Source organism: Malus domestica, chromosome 03 (genome assembly GCF_042453785.1).
Source record: "Malus domestica chromosome 03, GDT2T_hap1".
Classification (NCBI taxonomy): domain Eukaryota; kingdom Viridiplantae; phylum Streptophyta; class Magnoliopsida; order Rosales; family Rosaceae; genus Malus; species Malus domestica.
This window is the reverse complement of record NC_091663.1, coordinates 25608514-25626224: the sequence shown is the minus strand read 5'-3', so window position 1 is coordinate 25626224 and position 17711 is coordinate 25608514. Positions and strand designations below refer to the sequence as shown.

General features: G+C 40.5%; 2 protein-coding genes and 2 long non-coding RNA genes across 4 annotated transcripts; 2 read left to right on the top strand and 2 right to left on the bottom strand.

Moving 5' to 3' along the window:
- The first annotated feature begins 1268 nt into the window (after window positions 1-1268).
- LOC103407929 (beta-1,2-xylosyltransferase) lies at window positions 1269-4852 on the top strand. The gene is made up of 3 exons (XM_008346803.4): window positions 1269-2081; window positions 2585-2734; window positions 3693-4852. Exons 1-3 carry the CDS (start codon window positions 1407-1409, stop codon window positions 4413-4415), a joined length of 1548 nt encoding a protein of 515 aa, XP_008345025.3. The 5' UTR covers window positions 1269-1406; the 3' UTR covers window positions 4416-4852.
- A 618-nt stretch (window positions 4853-5470) lies between these two features.
- LOC139194109 (uncharacterized) lies at window positions 5471-6403 on the top strand. The gene is made up of 2 exons (XR_011578822.1): window positions 5471-5694; window positions 6009-6403. It is a non-coding gene; the product is annotated as an uncharacterized lncRNA (long non-coding RNA).
- A 479-nt stretch (window positions 6404-6882) lies between these two features.
- Window positions 6883-9155, bottom strand: LOC103418974 (small ribosomal subunit protein eS8). Its single transcript, XM_008357091.4, has 5 exons — window positions 8984-9155; window positions 8732-8804; window positions 7824-8157; window positions 7307-7485; window positions 6883-7126 (listed from the first exon to the last, which is right to left on the bottom strand). The coding sequence occupies exons 1-5, from the start codon at window positions 8985-8987 to the stop codon at window positions 7048-7050; spliced, it is 669 nt and encodes a 222-aa protein (XP_008355313.1). The 5' UTR covers window positions 8988-9155; the 3' UTR covers window positions 6883-7047.
- Window positions 9156-15627: 6472 nt separating this feature from the next.
- On the bottom strand, window positions 15628-16933 carry LOC139194492 (uncharacterized). The gene is made up of 5 exons (XR_011579387.1): window positions 16773-16933; window positions 16592-16689; window positions 16411-16508; window positions 16230-16327; window positions 15628-16054 (listed from the first exon to the last, which is right to left on the bottom strand). It is a non-coding gene; the product is annotated as an uncharacterized lncRNA (long non-coding RNA).
- Between the last annotated feature and the right edge of the window lie 778 nt (window positions 16934-17711).

The following is a 17711-nucleotide window of genomic DNA, read 5'->3' as shown; positions in this document are numbered from 1 at the left end:
AGTCCCCAACCGAGGAGCTTCCCTCACTCGGGAACTTAGAGGAGCACTGTTTGTACCATACTTGACCAATCACAAAACTACTAAGCACCGGTCAACGTTATACCGTCAAGGACCCATAAGAGTTTCCCTCCAACCAGGAGGCCAATCGCAATGCGACACGTGTCGACATCAGAAGTCAATCATAGCGCGACACGTGTCAACATCAGAAGCCAATCACAACATGACACGTGTCAACGTCAGAATGAAACTAGAAACTCTCTTCTATAAATAGAGATCATTCTCTCACAATATTTCCTAATGTCATTTGTACTAAATCATTCACTTGTACTCACTAAAGGAGAGCTTGAACCTATGTACTTGTGTAAGCTCTTCACAATTAATGAGAACTCCTCTACTCCGTGGACGTAACCAATATGGGTGAACCACGTACATCTTGTGTTTGCTTCCCTATCTCTATCCATTTACATACTTATCCATACTAGTGACCAGAGAAATCTAGCGAAGGTCACAAACTTAACACTTTCTATTGTACCAAAGTCCTCGCTGATTTTGTGCATCAACAGAGTGAAAATTTTAACTGAGTACTATTTTTGTTTGGGATGATCACATGTGTTGTTGAATTTGTATAGAAGATAGAAGCATAAATAAATAGCATAGTAGCAAGTTTGACGAATGCATCAAGCTAGACTATTTTTACACTGAACAACTTTAGATACTTAATCTTTTTGAAGTATGTATTATATAGTTGACGGTATTTCAATTAACTCAAAAATATTATAATGTTATAATAATTATTAGTTAGAGTAGGATTACAAACCTTGATTGCATGGGTAGTCTAATACACAGCAATTTTATATAAAAGTTTACCAAATATTTTGATAATATTTTTTGTTTTGCAAAAAATGATAATGTTTTTTTGTCTGCTAAAAATATTTTTAACAATATAGTTAGCCAAACACTTTTAACTGTTTTTGCCACTTAATACTAAGGTTTATGATATTCCTTTTCACTTGTAAGTGAGAGATCTTAGACTTGATTCACATTATACTAGACCATTATGAGGATAAGTTCACTTTTTCCTTCGTACTATAAGTAATATCATTTGTTAAAAAAAAAAAAAAAAAAAAAAACACTTTACTATTTTTTTCATAACTTTTGATTTTCACCGCAGCAAAAGCAATTTTGGAAAGAGAAAAAAAAAAAAAGATTGCAAATCCAATCATGCCCCAAGAAAGCTTCCCAAAACAAGCGTGCAGAAGAATGAAAGCAACAACACTTGCCGAACTTTAATTGGTCCCCGCACTCTAACAACCCCAGTTTGCCCCTTCTTCCCCTGCAACGCTAGAAATTCAACGGTACAAACCCAAACCAACCACTTTTTCAGAGCGAGAGAGAGAGAGCGCGCCATGAACAGAAGGAACTTGCTTCTGCTCAAGATCCTTCTGTTTCTATTTGCCCTAAACTCCCTCTCTCTCCTCCTCTACTTCACTTCCAACTCCAGAACGCTTACTCCAGCCCAAACCCAAACCCACCACTTTTTCTCCCTCAACCGCCTCCCCTTAACAGATCAGAACCGCCGCCTCCCGCACCGCTACTCGAAGCCATGGCAGATTTTACCCTCCTACCTCCCCTGGTCCCAGACAACCCAGGTCCCCTTTCGCTCCTGCGAGGCCTATTTCGGCAATGGCTTCACTACCGCGGTCGATCTCTTGAAACCCAAGAAAGATTTGAGCTCGAATCGCATGGGTTGGTTCAGGTGCTGGTTCAGTGATACCTTGAGGAGCTCAGTGTGCGAAGGAGGGGGGCTCCGGATGTACCCAGAAAAGATTAAGATGTCTAGGGGAGGTGAGGTTTTGGAGGAGGTGATTGGGAGAGGAGAAGAGGAGGAGCTGCCGGAGTATGAAGACGGTGCGTTTGAGATTGATGGAGGAGATGGGGTTGATGGAGGAGGGGGTCAGAGGCTTGTGACCCAAGAACTTCTTGACCGGTATGTGCCTAAGGGTCAGATTGATCAGCACACTATGAGAGAACTGATTGGGTCGATTCGGATCGTTCCCAGTGCAGAGTTTCAATGCAATGAGGTTAGTTGGGTTCCGTTAGTTTCTATTTTTGGATTTGGCTGTTGATTGTGATTTGGAGGATTTAATTTGTTTTAGGGATTCGTTGTTAGTGAGATTTTGGTATATGGGGTTTTAAATTATCGAGTTTTATCTTAAGGAACTTCTGATTTTCTATAAGGGTCTGTAAAAGATGTGAGGTTCTTTAATGGGTTGGGATGATCTGGTGTCAGAAATCTGTGGAATCGAATTCTTGTGGTGCTTGAAGGATTTGAATGCAATGATGAATGTAATATTTTGTGAATATCCAAATAATGGGAAGATTGCTTATGGAAAAGTGGATGAAGTTTAATTGTCTACTAAATTTTGTTGTTGGAGTAATTCAAACAAAGAACGAAGAAAGTTGCAATTTTGTGAGAATGATTATAACTCGGCTCTTCTTCTTACTGTTGTTATTTAATGTTCTATGATAACTGTAATATTATTTGCTTCTTTTCTAAATCTGCTAAGAAAGTACGAATTTGCAGTGGATTGAGGAGCCAACACTTCTGGTGACACGCTTTGAGTATGCAAATCTTTTCCACACATTCACAGATTGGTATAGCGCTTATGTAGCTTCAAGAGTCACTGGCTTACCACATCGACCTCATTTGGTCTTTGTAGATGGCCACTGTATGGTACGTGGGTTTGATTTTCTTGTTTGAGTTATCGTTTCTTCTCAAAAATAAAATCTTGTTTGAGTTATCTTTCCTTTTGTAACATTTTTCAGTTTATGTGCACGCAATGCTATAGGGGTGTAGATTAACTTGTGATTTCATCATTTGAGGCATATTGAAAGGAAAGAAACGTGCAAATTTAATCTTTTTACTTGCTTAGTGATAAGAAGTAGCTTTCAATTTTTCTTTTAACTTAAAAGTTCATCTTTTTTTATTTCTTTTTTTTTTTTTTTTTTTTCGGGTGACGGCAGTTGATGTCTTACCATACAAATGTTATATGTAAATGATGACTTTTCAGATAATGCTCTCTAAACTCCTGGTTCGTCTGACTAGTTTTCTGTTTAAAAATCATCCAAACTTGTTTTGGAACCAAAAACAACACTTAGAAAGGTCATGACGATTGAGAGACAAACCAAATATGATGTCCAGAAATTTTGGCTGGATAAGTCATAAAGAGGAATGAGATCATTCAATATATGTAACTAGATGGGATGAACAATGTGTTAGTGGCCAAGAAGAGGGACAGTATAGGTGAGCTGACTATCGACTTCTGTTGTTAATCAGTAATCCAGTATAGGAAACAGGGTAACCGAAAAGTAAAAATGTTTTAATAATATTGTTCTTACTAAACATTGATCAAGGACTGACTTCTGCCCACGATGAAAGCAGTTAGGATGCCCTCTTTAGGATAGTGGCGCATCCTTTGTCAGTTTTCCTGTCATTTGTAGCTCTTTTTTTACTTTATTTTTATATTTTGATTCTGCTTCCTCCTAAGTTTCAAGATTACTATTTGTAGAGGTATAGTGTAAGTTTATCAATTTTCATTTTTATAGCTGAAAGGATCTGTTGTTTCCACTTAAGTGCTGGTTCACAAGTGTCCTGTTACTGATATCTCTTACCGTTGGGTGATTATTTTCAGACAGCTTTGGAAGAAACGTGGAAAGCATTATTTTCTAGCCTTCGATATGCTAAAAACTTTAGTGGTCCTGTATGTTTTCGTCATGCTATTCTCTCTCCTTTGGGATATGAAACTCCACTTTTTAAGGGGTTGAGTGAAACTATAAGTTGTCATGGTGCATCGGCACCTGATCTGTGGCAACACCCTGATGACCGGAAAACAGCACGAATGTCAGAGTTTGGAGAAATGATTAAGGCGTCTTTTGGATTTCCAGTACATAGACATCGTTTTGAGAAGCCAACTTCAGGTCATAACGTTCTATTTGTTCGACGTGAAGATTATCTAGCCCATCCACGCCACCGTGGTAAGGTTGAGTCAAGGCTAAGCAATGAACAAGAAGTGTTTGATGCCTTGCAGAACTGGGCATCTAATCACAAGGAATGCAAAATAAACCTTGTGAATGGATTGTTTGCACACATGTCGATGAAAGAACAAGTCCAGGCCATTCAAGATGCTTCTGTTATTATTGGTGCTCATGGTGCAGGTCTTACACACATGGTATCCGCAATGCCAAAGACCGTGATTCTGGAGATTATTAGCAGTCAGTATAGACGCCCACATTTTGCATTAATTGCTCAGTGGAAGGGGTTGGAATATCATGCCATTAATCTCGACGGCTCATTTGCCAGTCCACCAGTTGTTATTGACAGGCTTAACGGCATAATTAGAAGCCTTGGGTGCTAAAATTTATTTGGTTTTTGCTGGAACCTGTTCATCTCAATGCTGCTAGTGGAAGTGATAGAGAATCCTTTCTTCCTGGTAGAGTAGATAGTTGTGAAACATAGAATGAAGCTACCGAAGCAACGGTATGGGACGGTTCAAGGTGCTGGCCTTGCTTTGCAAAACGATATGGCATTGTGCAAGATTGGTTGACAATCATCAGAGGGACATAAACATTTTGTACTGCGTTGTCTCTGCGTATGGTATGTTTCCTCGACACCCAATACCATCCTATTTGTCAGTTTTTTTCTTCAGGTGAATGGCCTGGCTGCTTGAGGCATTGTGTTGCTTGTATACTAATTCTTTGTTACATATGCTTGTATGATTGTATCGAGTTTTAGTCGGAAATTTTGTTATAAACAAATAAAATGGCTACATTTTCGTTGTTGGATTGAGATCAATGTTGATGCATTACATGTGCCTTGAGCAATTTAATATTGTATCGTATTCGAGGGTGATATGGATAGTGCATGACATACCATTGCCATTTTATCATGAGCTACCCATTTATAAAACACCAGATGAGTAGTTTTTGCCTTGTGATTTTCAATCAGTTGATAAGTGAATAAAATTTATGTAATCGGTATGGTTCAGTTTTTTCCGACTTTCGTTCAACTTGGTTTGATTCGGTTCACCAGTACACTGGTTTACCGGCAGAAGCGAAAAGTTTCTGGTGTCAACGTAGTACAAACAAGTTAATGTGGCAAATTGAAAAAATGATCGTCCCATGACTCCATTTTAAACAGAAAGCGGTACAATCGCCTAAAATGTAAATAAATAATTAGCGGTAAAATGTGAGTGAAATACGTTGATAAAAGGTCGTACCCAGTGCACAAGGCTCTCGCTTTACGCAGGGTCTGAGAGAGGTGAATGTCGGCTAGCCTTATCCCCATTTATGCGAGTGAAATATGTTGATGATCAAGAAAAATTATCGTCTTATGATTTTTCTTAAAAATAACCTTCAAATGAAGATTTATAAACCAAACTGTTCTTAATATGAAATTTATATAGCTAAAATACAATATTCAGGAATAAATATGTGCATTTCTCTTTGTGAAAAACGTTGGTATTACTATTATCCAACTTTTTTTTATAACTAAAAGTAAAATAATTATCAAACGAGACGCAATATGGCCACCCAATGAGTTCCATGCTCATCCCGCCATCTCCGTCGAAAAAAAGCCTTTCGCTGCGTTCCCAACTCACTTGTAGCCGCGGAGTTTTAAAAGCGCAACCTTCTGAGGTATGGTTTCGCTTCGCCCTTACGCAACAGCTAGCATGCTAGTATTTTGCTACAGTCGTCTATAATTACTTTGTTACATGCTTTTAGCTTAACCTAAATCCACTCATCAATCCTAATCATGCATGTCGGAACCGAGAATTTGTGGTATTTGAGAAATGCCTTCCAACTGTATGATGAAATGCCATACAGAGCTGTTTGTTCTGAAAACTCATTTCTTTCATGTTGGTTTTTTTCCCCAGTGATTCTGCTTTGTTATTTACATTTTATTTGATGACATTTTTGCGATAAATTGTGTGCATCCTCTTTGTTTAAAGCATATAGCAATTTGCGAACGAAGATGGTGGTTTGCTTTCCCTCCACGCCCAAGAGGTTGGCTAAGACAGTTGGATGCTTCATTTCTGCGGCTGCTCTTTTTTCTTTTGGAGTGTATCTCTCGTATGTCAACGTTGCGAGAGCGGCTGAAACACAAGTACGGCAGCAAGTGATACAACACGCATCATTTTCAGATATCAGTTCGGTTTTCGGATTGTATCCTGTTGGGGGGAAAGGGTTTTGAGTTGTGAATTTATGATCCATCCCCTGTGAGAACTCTTTCAGGGATCGCCGTCCTACTGTTTCTATGGTGGTTTCAGCTTTTTGTTTGTTCAACATTTGATGCATCAGTATTACAAGTATTAACGAGGATGATAGACAATTCCTGCGGGCATAATTTGATTGCCATGAACATGAAATGAAAGCAAACTCTCACAACTGAAGAAAACGGTAGTGCAAAACTAGATTTGGTCAAGTTGGCTAATGTGCTCCACCCTTTGCATCCAAGTTCGAATTTCCCTTCCTGTAGTTTAGGCGGGTTTGGAACAATTGTTCTCTCAGAAAGAGGCTCCAACAAGGGAGAAATTCTAAGGTACATACTCGGACCACTTGGCAATCTCACTTGTCTGGTGCCCGCCCTACATGGGTGTCCAGACACAACTTTTATTGTCCTAAGCAGCCGTCTGGACAGGAAGAACTCCTAACAAAGGTATATTTGGGATTAGACAATTTGTACAACGCACGTATCTGTAGAGCACCAGATACTCAGTAGGGACTCGTGAGAGGCGGACTAGGGCAAAGAGAAAAACTGTATAAAATTACTCTCAAGTATTGCTAAACAAATCACTCGAGGCATCCAAATAGTTGCGTTTACGATTGCCAAAATAGGATTACTGATTAATTCAACCATAAAAACATTGTTTGGAGTAAAGCAAGTTCCAACTTCAAACTCAAATAAAGTGAAATACTTTAGAAAGTAGGAAAAGAGAATAGAGATGACATATTCTGAGTCTACGATGGCTAAGTTCCGGTAACAAAAATTTAAGCAGCAGCTCCCTTCCCCTTCTTCCTCTGGAGCTTCTTCATGTAAAACTCCAGCTCTCTGCCCTCCAAGATATATCTGCGAAACATTACATATGAACGAACATCAGATGTGATACACCACTTTGCAATAAGAAGCGAAAAACAACTGTTATCATCCATGCTTCCAACTCCAGCAGAACTGCAAATAAGCTAATAAAGTGGCCATGGTAGTTGGACAATGGACCAAATTGAAGGAGAGGATGATAAAGTCACATACCCATCACAACGGCCACACTGACCAGGTCGTGATGAAATACAAGCCAACAGACGACCACCGCCAAATTGTTCCTCAATATGCTGGTCCAAGGTGCGAGTCTGTTGACGCTTCTCCAGCTTTCTGGCTACATGGTTGCTCTTCTTTGCCTCCTCGGGAGCAGCAGCAGGTGCTTCACCATCCTATAAGAGCACAAAACATGTCAGCAGTGACCATTAATTCTACTAATCTTGAACACCTTAAATCCTTCATCTCAAAGAGTACAAAAATATTATCTTCCTCTCTGTAATCAGCATCCATACGTATACCAAAATATAATTCTTTCAACCAAGTGAGCACATTAAAGACTATATAGACCATAACATTTTTTTCCTCTAGAAGCAAAAGCAATAAACATTCTACAAATACGTCAAACACAAGTCCACACTTAACGCATTGGACAAAGCTTAAATCATTGGGCAAAAAGAAATGAAGAGGCACCACTTCTAAATTCACTAAACAAGAGATAATAGACCCCTACCTCTGCTTCTTTCTTGGCAGCTGCCGCAGTTTTCTTCTTGCGGCCAATTTCAACTCCATAGTGCTGGAGATACCACTGCTTGAATGGTGCAGCATCAACCTGAACAATGGCACTCTTCACCAAAGTTTGAGTACGGACCAACTCATTGTTAGATGCATTGTACACAACATCAAGAAGACGGGTTTTGCGAGTCACGGTCTCACTACCCCAGGAGAAGTTTCCAGTGTCGAGCCTCAGAGCACGCCACTTGACATTCCCACCTCGAACCCTGATCCTCCTCACTGTCTTGTTGCTTGACAACTTGGTGTTAGCAGGTTGCCTTCCGAGCTCGTACCTGCAAACAAAAAGTGCAAACTAAATCAATTCTCAAATCATCAAGGCTTTGAAGTGACCATTTTACACAAATGTGAGAGTCCATTGTAATTACTGATATCAATCATTAATTAAACCTAAACCAACGAGCAGTACAGAGCTTGTCGCCACAATATTGTGCAAAAACTTTGCACACGGTTAATTAATATGTTAAACAACACCGCTCACAATCTAAGAAATAGAAGATTGGTTCCGTATGTTGCATAAATTAAAACAATCCCTTCAAATGAGACATAAGACAGTGAATTACATCTAGTCAAAAAATAAAATCAAAGAAACAAACAGAACACAAAATTTCAAAGCAATTAAAGTTCTTTCAACAGCTAAGAGGCTCCGTCCTAAGTCATATGATAACCAAAAACGATTAAAAAAACAAAAGGGTTTCAAAATACATGGAAAGGGGATTAATTTCTTCAAAACAACAAGCAAATCATTGATTTATTCATCAAATAAACAGGAGAAGCACATTATTCAAAAGTAAGATAACTTGCGCACAGAAAAATATCAAAAATAAAACAAAAAGAGGGAAATATTACTTTCGCTTCTTCCTCCAAGCCTTCTTCTTGCCTCCAGTGGCACGTCTCTTGTGCATGGAATCACGAGAAATACCTACAAAAAATCACACATAAACGCAAGATTTATTTAGCACCACAATTCACAAATGCGATATAAAAAAAAAAAATCGAAACTTCAGATGAACAAATTCAGAGGTACCCATCACAAAAACGAAGTTGGAAAAGCAGAAAGTGGATCCGAGATCGAGAAAGTAAGAGTGAAAAGAGAGTTACCCATTTTGGCGTTCTAGGGCTCTGCTGCTCCTGGAGAGTCTGCGGCAAAGCGGCTAGGGTTTGAGACGATTGAGTGAAGGCGGGCTAGGTTTTTAGTACCAACGTGACTTCGCAAATTTACTTTATTGTCCCTTAGTGCTTTGGATTGGGCTTTTCTGAGAATCTGCACCCCATCTCTATTAAGTTAGGGTTGAAGTCGCGTTTAGAAATTGATGGGCCGAAGAGCAACTTTGGAGGCCCAAAGTTTATCCTTTACCATTTTAATTTGAGGAATTCTGTTAAGGGTGCCTATATTAGCACCCAACTTTTAAGTGTTTTTTTTTTCTTTTTCTTTTAACCAGACGATGTTATTTGCACTAAGGTCATCTCCAATTGAAAATGCTACATTTAACCAGGTCCATAATTATAGCCCTACAAAATACTATTTTTTAAGTGTTAGGACATACTCATATGTCATCCCCAACCGAAGGGGCTAAAATAATTTATTAGTTTTAAGTTTATACTTTAAATTTAATAGTTAATTTAATTAAACTACCTTTAGATGTTTTCAAATCTAACTGTTGAATTTGAATAAATCATTACAACTAAGAAACTAGGGCCCAAAAAAAGGGCTAAGATGAGAGCTACATTTGGCCAGCTTAATGCCCTTTTGGCCAAATAGTGGTTTGGTGTGCTCCATATAATTATAGTCTAGCCTTCGGTTGGAGATGAGTTTTTAGGCAAATCTGGCTATTTTTTGGCTGTTTTTAGTCAAATTTGGCTATTTTTTGGCTTTTGGACCTTTAGCCCTCTCGATTAGAGATGGCCTAAGGGGGTGGGCTAAGTCTCACAATGGGCTAGCATAATGTGGTTCAAATTTTCTTTGGCGATAATCGAACTTAAAACCTCTCACTTGAAGAGGAATATCACTAGACCGTAATTCTAAATGGTAGCACGCAACTTTTAAGTTAAGTTTACCTAATAAAAATATTTGACTTGTTTTATTCACATCCCACATATATTACAAAAGTAGTGTTCCATCAAGTTTAGCAACCAATGTATGTCCACAACAAAATTCTTAACAAGCCTTCATGACAAAAGATGGCACAACCCTTTTGCACAAAGCTCACACTAAATCCAACCAAGGGCATGTCTCAAGCTAACTATAATGTCTAAGTTTTATTCCCAAAATGATTATGTGTCAACTGCAAGGGACAGTATAAAATGACCCTTCCATGACGTGACTAGTAAGCAACATTCAGCTCATCGACATGAGGGCATCCTAGAAGAGAGGAGGCCCAATGTCGTGAGTAGTATCTACTGATCCATGACATGAGTAGTATCTACTATGTGAAATCTCGTTCCTGGATTTCACTGTTATAATCTACGTATTTGTATTATTGAGATTTTATATTATTTCTCGAGAATTTATTTTAATTTGTTTGAATTTAGATTTTAATTAAACTAGTTACGAAGTTTGGAAATTAATTATTTAAAATCCGTAGACCTTTGGAGGTCACAATTTATATTTTCGAATAGATCTTGAAACCACGAACGTATAGGCGAAAACCGTTTGCGAGTCTGGATTATAACGGTATAGTTACAGACATTTGAAGTTGTTTTACTAACTATACATTTTAAATCATTTAAACTTCCACAAGGAAGAAGCCTAATTAGATTTAAGCAAAAATAAGAGGACCAATCAGTTAGAAGGAGAAGGAAGAATCAAATTAAAAAGGGGAGGGATTCAAAAAATAAAAAAAAATAAAAAAAGGCAGAAGGGGTTTGCTTATGACCCATTTTGGGGCGAAATAGACCCGTTAACCTGCAAACTTGATCCGCTCATAGCTTCTTCATCCAATCTCCGTTTTGGGTGATCTTGGTGTCTATGGAAAGCTCTTGACGATCCCTACATTTCTGCAGTGTTAGATTTCCCATTTTATTATTCATTTTTCCAGTTTGAGGCAGCAAAGTTCCTTGGGTTTCTGACGATTTTGTCATTTTTCCGGTGATTTCGGCAACCATTTCTTTCGAGTGAGGTATTAAAATTCATCTACTCTTCATAATCTTCAGGTTGGTATGCTTGGTTTGTGCTTTTGTATTCATTTTAGAGTTGGGTGTTTAGAACCCTAGAAACCCGGTTTTCCCTGATGAATTTGGATAGTTTCCAGTTAGAATTTGTCGTTGGCCTAGTTATGAATAATGTTTCCCTTGTTAAGCTTTAGATACCACATAAATTTGAGCCTTTTTGGTTAAGGTTGAAAATTTGGGGTTTCAAACTGTTTGTACCATACTTGACCAATCCCGAAACTACCGAGCACCGGCCAACGCTATACTGTCAAGGACCCAGAAGAGTTCCCCTCCGACCAGGAGGCCAATCACTACTCGACACGTGTCAAGATTAGAAGCCAATCAGAGCGCAGCACGTGTCGACATCAAGAACCAATCACAACATGACACATGTCAATGTGACAAAGCTACAAGTTTTTCTATAAATAGGGGTCATTCCCCCACAATATTGCCTAATGCCATTTTGTGTTAAATCATTCACAAGAACTCACTAAATTGAGAGCTTGATCCTTTGTACTTGTGTAAGCCCTTCACTACTAATAAGAACTCCTCTACTCCGTGGACGTAGCCAATCTGGGTGAACCACGTACATCCTGTGTTTGCTTCTCTGTCTCTATTCATTTACGTACTTATCCTCACTAGTGACTGAAGCAACCAAGCAACCAAGCGAAGGTCACAAAACCTGACACTTTCTGTTGTACCAAAGTCTTCGCTGATTTTGTGCATCAACATTTGGCGCCGTCTGTGGGAAACGACACTTATTCCTACTCTCTTCAGCTGTGTCAAGCTGGTTTCTATCATTCGTACACTTTCTTTTGATCAGGCATCCCTCTCCAACATGGGAAGCGAAGGAAGCCACAGCACACAGAATGACACCCCCCTTGCACATAGTGCGAAACAACGAAAGAAGGAAGGAAAACGAGTTCTTCTTCAAGCTAAAGTCAATGAGTTGGAAGCTCAGAACAACAAGATAGCAATGAGGAATGAGGTCCTCCAGGAGCAATATGAGAAGCTCTTCGAGACACTCCACAAAGCTAGGCAAGCTCAGACACGCGAGCTTGTTGCCCCCGTGGGAGAGCTTGTTGCCCCCGTGGAAGTCAACCATCAACTGGGTGCCCTCCAACATGGAGGGTCACATGCATTCGACATAGATATCCCTGATAGGGAACAGATTACCCCTCGACTTGATAATCAACATGAGGCTTCTCTTAACCCAGTTGCTTCGACCCGAACCATGAGAAGTGGAGGGAGACACCTCTTTGCTGAAGGGGCAGAAGGATCGAAAGCCGTCTTTCGCGATTGTCGGGATTTCCTGAAGCAACGTCGAGAGAATTCCATCCATATAAGCTCAAAGATCAATGACCCAAGGATTTCTGAGAGACTCGGTCCCCTGCCACGGCCCGAGCCGGCCACCAATTTGGGGAAGGGGCAACAAGTCCTAGAGAGACATGAGGGTACAGGGGACTCAGAGGTGTTCCGACAGACATACCCTGGAAGCCAGTACAACGAGTCCAGGGAAAAATCACATGCCCTTGATCAAACCTTCCTAATTCCAAGAGGAGATGGAGATTTACGAAAGAAAGCTCCAGTGGCACATAACTCCGCTCAGGACCCCCTTGTCCTACAACTTATTGAGGAAGTAAACAAGTTGAAGGCTGAACGTCAGGCTGAAATACCTGACTGGAACCAACCCAGGCCTGGCCCTCTTACAAGGAGGATCCTCAACACCCCCCTTCAAGCAAAGACAAAGCAAAAGCTTGGCTTGCAACTTTATACTGGAAAAGAGGACCCGATTGAGCACCTTAACCTCTTTGAATCCACCATGGCATACCGGATGCACACCGACGAAGAGCGATGTCTTCTCTTCCCCTCCACCCTCTCTAGTGGAGCTCTAAATTGGTATTGTCGTCTTACACCTGAGACGGTAGACTCATTTGAGGAATTGAGGAAACTATTTGTTTCCCAACACATTTTCCAAACCGATCGCTTGCACTCTGCAGATGACTTGTACACTATCCGCCAGAAGCCAGACGAGTCATTACGTATGTATGTTGGCCGCTTCAGCCATGAATACTCCCGGTGTGCCGAGGCAGACGACAAGACTGCCCTCAAAGCCTTCACGGCAGGCCTACGTGATTGTTTCTTTAAATACATGATCAATGCCAATACTTGGAAGACTTACTCTGAGGTGATGGCGCAGGCTTATAACCATGCCTCCGCCGAGGCAAAGACATATCAGGAGAAACCCCCTACAACCATCCTTTATCAACAAGTAAGAGGTGGAAGCCAGACTCACCTAAATGAGAAGACCTCGACTTTCCAAACAGCAGTGGCACCTCCCCATGCCTTGCATAATGCTTCACCGAATCAACAGACATATCAATTTCAAGGCAAGAGGAAGGATTTCCATCCTCACCACTCTCCTTTCAGTAAAAAGAGTAAGGGACACTATCCCGATAACCAAGGGTATCGCCACAATAGCGCTCGCCCCCAGGCAGTCAATGCAGTGGGTCAAACCCGCGTCAAGGGTATCGCCACAATAGCGAGGTTTTAACCTGCCATACTTAAGGTGTCTTACGCCTGCCGAGGCGGAAATCGTCCTTCGGGAAATACATGAGGGAGTCTGTGGAGATCATGCTGGATCTCGGTCCCTAGCACACAAGACTTTTCGCCAAGGATATTACTGGCCAACACTCCACCAGGATGCCATCAAAGTATCCCGCTCATGTGACAAATGTCAACGATATGCGGCTATTCCTCATTCCCCTCCAGAGCCTCTTACTCCTATGATCAGCCCTTGGCCCTTCGCCCAGTGGGGACTTGATTTGATCGGCCCAATGCCGGCAGGGAAGGGCAAAGTCTGTTACGCAGTCGTTGCAGTGGACTACTTCACAAAGTGGGCCGAAGTAGAACCCTTGGCAACCATTACTGAGGCAAAGATAGAAGACTTCGTGTGGAAGAACATCCTTTGTAGATTCGGCATTCCCAATGCGATAGTCACTGACAATGGGCGACAGTTTGACAACAAGAAGTTCAGGTTGTTCTGCTCTAAGTTCAACATCAACTTATGCTTTGCCTCTCCAGCTCATCCCCAGTCTAATGGACAAGTTGAGGCCATCAACAAAATAATCAAGCGCACTTTGAAAACCAGCTTGGACAAAGCTAAAGGCTGTTGGCCAGAATTTGTACCCCAAGTTCTTTGGTCATATCGCACTTCATATCGGACTTCAACAGGAGAAACTCCATTCTCACTTGCCTTTGGCACAGAGGCGGTTGTCCCTGTTGAGCTCGAGCAAGCAACATTCCGAGTCCATAACTACATTCAAAGTGAAAATGACAAACAACTCACCCTCAACTTGGATTTAGTCGAGGAACACAGAAACCAAGCTCACTTGAGGAATGTCGCCTACAAGCAGCGCATCTCCAACTATTATGACTCTAGGGTCAAGCCTCGTTCTTTCAAAATAGGAGACTGGGTCTTAAAGAAAAGATTACTCTGCGACAGAGTCCCGAGTGAAGGCACACTTAGTCCAAACTGGGATGGACCGTATGAAGTCATTGGCATCAGTCGCCCTGGCTCTTACACACTTAGAAGCTCCGATGGCAAGACCCTTGGCCATCCATGGAACGCTGATCACTTGAAGTACTACTACAAATAGACTCACGATGTACAAGTGTTGAGCTATAGCCGTTCGGCATCCTATGTAATGAAGGCCATTTGGCAATGAATTCAATAAAGAGGTAATTTAGCCAACTCAGCCCTCACTCTTTTACATTCATAGCAAGCGATGCCGGAACCCTTCTCAATCAGAAAGCAATCTGTCTTCCACAGTCACTACAAAACAAGCAAATGAAGACCGTGTCAAGCGCCAAAAAAAAAAAAAAAAAAAAAAAAAAAAAAAAAAAAAAAAAAAAAAAAACAACTTCATCCAAAAAGCTTCACCCGAAAAGCTTCACCTCCAAAGCTTCACCCACAAAGCTTCACCTAAAAAGCTTCACCCAAAAAGCTTCACCATCAAAGCTTCACCTAAAAAGCTTCACCCAAACAGCTTCACCTAAAAAGCTTCACCCAAAAAGCTTCACCATCAAAGCTTCACCTAAAAAAGCTTCACCCGAAAAGCTTCACCTAAAAAGCTTCACCCAACAAGCTTCACCCGAAAAGCTTCACCTCCAAAGCTTCACCCACAAAGCTTCACCTAAAAAGCTTCACCCAAAAAGCTTCACCATCAAAGCTTCACCTAAAAAGCTTCACCCAAACAGCTTCACCTAAAAAGCTTCACCCAAAAAGCTTCACCATCAAAGCTTCACCTAAAAAAGCTTCACCCGAAAAGCTTCACCTAAAAAGCTTCACCCAAAAAGCTTCACCCGAAAAGCTTCACCTAAAAAGCTTCACCCACAAAGCTTCACCTAAAAAGCTTCACCCAACAAGCTTCACCCGAAAAGCTTCACCTCCAAAGCTTCACCCACAAAGCTTCAATACCAAAGCTTCACCTACAAAGCTTCAACACAAAACCTTGCTCCAAATAAACAAATTTTGTTCACAAAACCCAAGATGCCCTTGAACTTGTACAAAAACACTTGGGTAAACATAAACATTTTTTGTTTTACACCCACAAGGGCCCAAAATTTTCCTTCTTATTTATTCACTTATATATGTTCCCAAACATATTATAATAGATCCAACAACAAGCCAAAGTCCCAAATTTCATAATGGACAAAAGTACAAGCAATTCATCAATAATGAAGGTGCTACAAAAATTGGAATCTGCCCCAAAATAGAAATCCAACCCAAGAGACTTTTTCTCTCTCTCCCTCTTCCGCCTCCTTTCATCTATCAAATTTCTGCAACCTCTGCTCTTCTCCAATGGAGCTGAATTTTGGACACCCTATAGTTCTTGAGCATATGAACAACTTTCAAGAAGGAACCATTTCTGTTTGAGCGACGGAAATTAAAGTGTTGAAGCTCCAAACATGATAGTCGGCTTCTTGCAGATTTCGAAGCTGTTGTGATGTTTCGAAGATCTGGAAATATTTAACCGTTAGTTCATCCTGAATTTTTGATATGTTATGAAAGAGTCGATGAGGAACAACTTCAATGAAGAAAGCATACCGATCTGAACAAGAGAAAATGGAGTTTCGAAGCTCACAACAAATCTGACGGGTTGACAGACAAATAATAACCAGTCATTCATCATACCTGAATTTCTTGAGTTATACAGCTCCGAGGGATCTCAAATTTGGATATGTTGTAGTTCACAAGCTGAGGAACAACTTCAATGAAGAAAGCATGCTGATCTGAGCAAGAGAAAATAGAGTTTCAAAGCTCACAACAAATCTGACGGGTTGACAGAAAAATAATAACCAGTCATTCATCATACCTGAGTTTCTTGAGTTATACAGCTCCGAGGGATCTCAAATTTGGATATGTTGTAGTTCACAATCTGAGGAACAACTTCAATGAAGAAAGCATACCGATCTGAACAAGAGAAAATGGAGTTTCGAAGCTCACAACAAATCTGACGGGTTGACAGAAAAATAATAACCAGTCATTCATCATACCTGAGTTTCTTGAGTTATACAGCTCCGAGGGATCTCAAATTTGGATATGTTGTAGTTCACAAGCTGAGGAACAACTTCAATGAAGAAAGCATGCTGATCTGAGCAAGAGAAAATAGAGTTTCAAAGCTCACAACAAATCTGACGGGTTGACAGACAAATGATAAACAGTCACTCATCATACCTGGATTTCTGGAGTTGTACTGCTCCGATGGCTCTCCAATTTGGATATGTTGTAGTTAAGGAATTAACGAACAACTTTCATGAAGACAACTTTGTGATTCGACCTACAGATGATGGTGTTATGTTGAAAAACAATTCCGGTTGTTAGGGGAAATGAAAAACAATTCCACCAAGGAAACATCATTATGATGTTTCATCATTATGGTGTTTTCATCATTATGATGCTTTCATCATTGTGATGCTTCCATCATTGTGATGCTTCCATTATGATGTTAATGCACCAACGGTTACACCTTCTGCAATTCCACTTATTCGGGCCTAGCAACCTTCATCAACAAAATCTATGAAGAAAAAGTCCGGGGCTACCACTTAGAAAACAAAAGAATGAAGTTTTGGTACTTACGACATGGACTATTAGCAAGACACCTCATTCGTCAACTCCCTCGACTAGAGACTTGGGGGACTCCCACCATATGCTACTACGCCTTGGTACTCAAAAGTTCGTGACTACTCAGTGACTTGGATTTTTCAAGTCTCCAACCGAGAAGTTTTCCTCACTCGGGAAATTAAGGGAACACTACCTCAAACTACATGCTTCACTCACAAAGCTTCAACAATACAGGTTTCAACAAAAGCAAAAATTCAAAGAACTTTATGAAGAAGGCTTTGGTGTATTTAACACAATATGTTGAAATGAAGCAAAGCTTATTTATTAATATTTTCGATAAGCCACAAATATGTACATATACATGAGTCAAAATAAACAAACAAAAGGGAGCCTTCACAAAGGTTGCTTAGGGGAAGTCTCAGCAGTCGGTAGAGCCCCAGAAAGAGAAAGCACCGGAGGGTGGTTATCCGGAGCCTCGGTACTTGACAAAACCCCAGAAGGAGGAGGCATTGGAGGTTCATCATTTGAAGCTTCATTACCAGGTACAGCCCC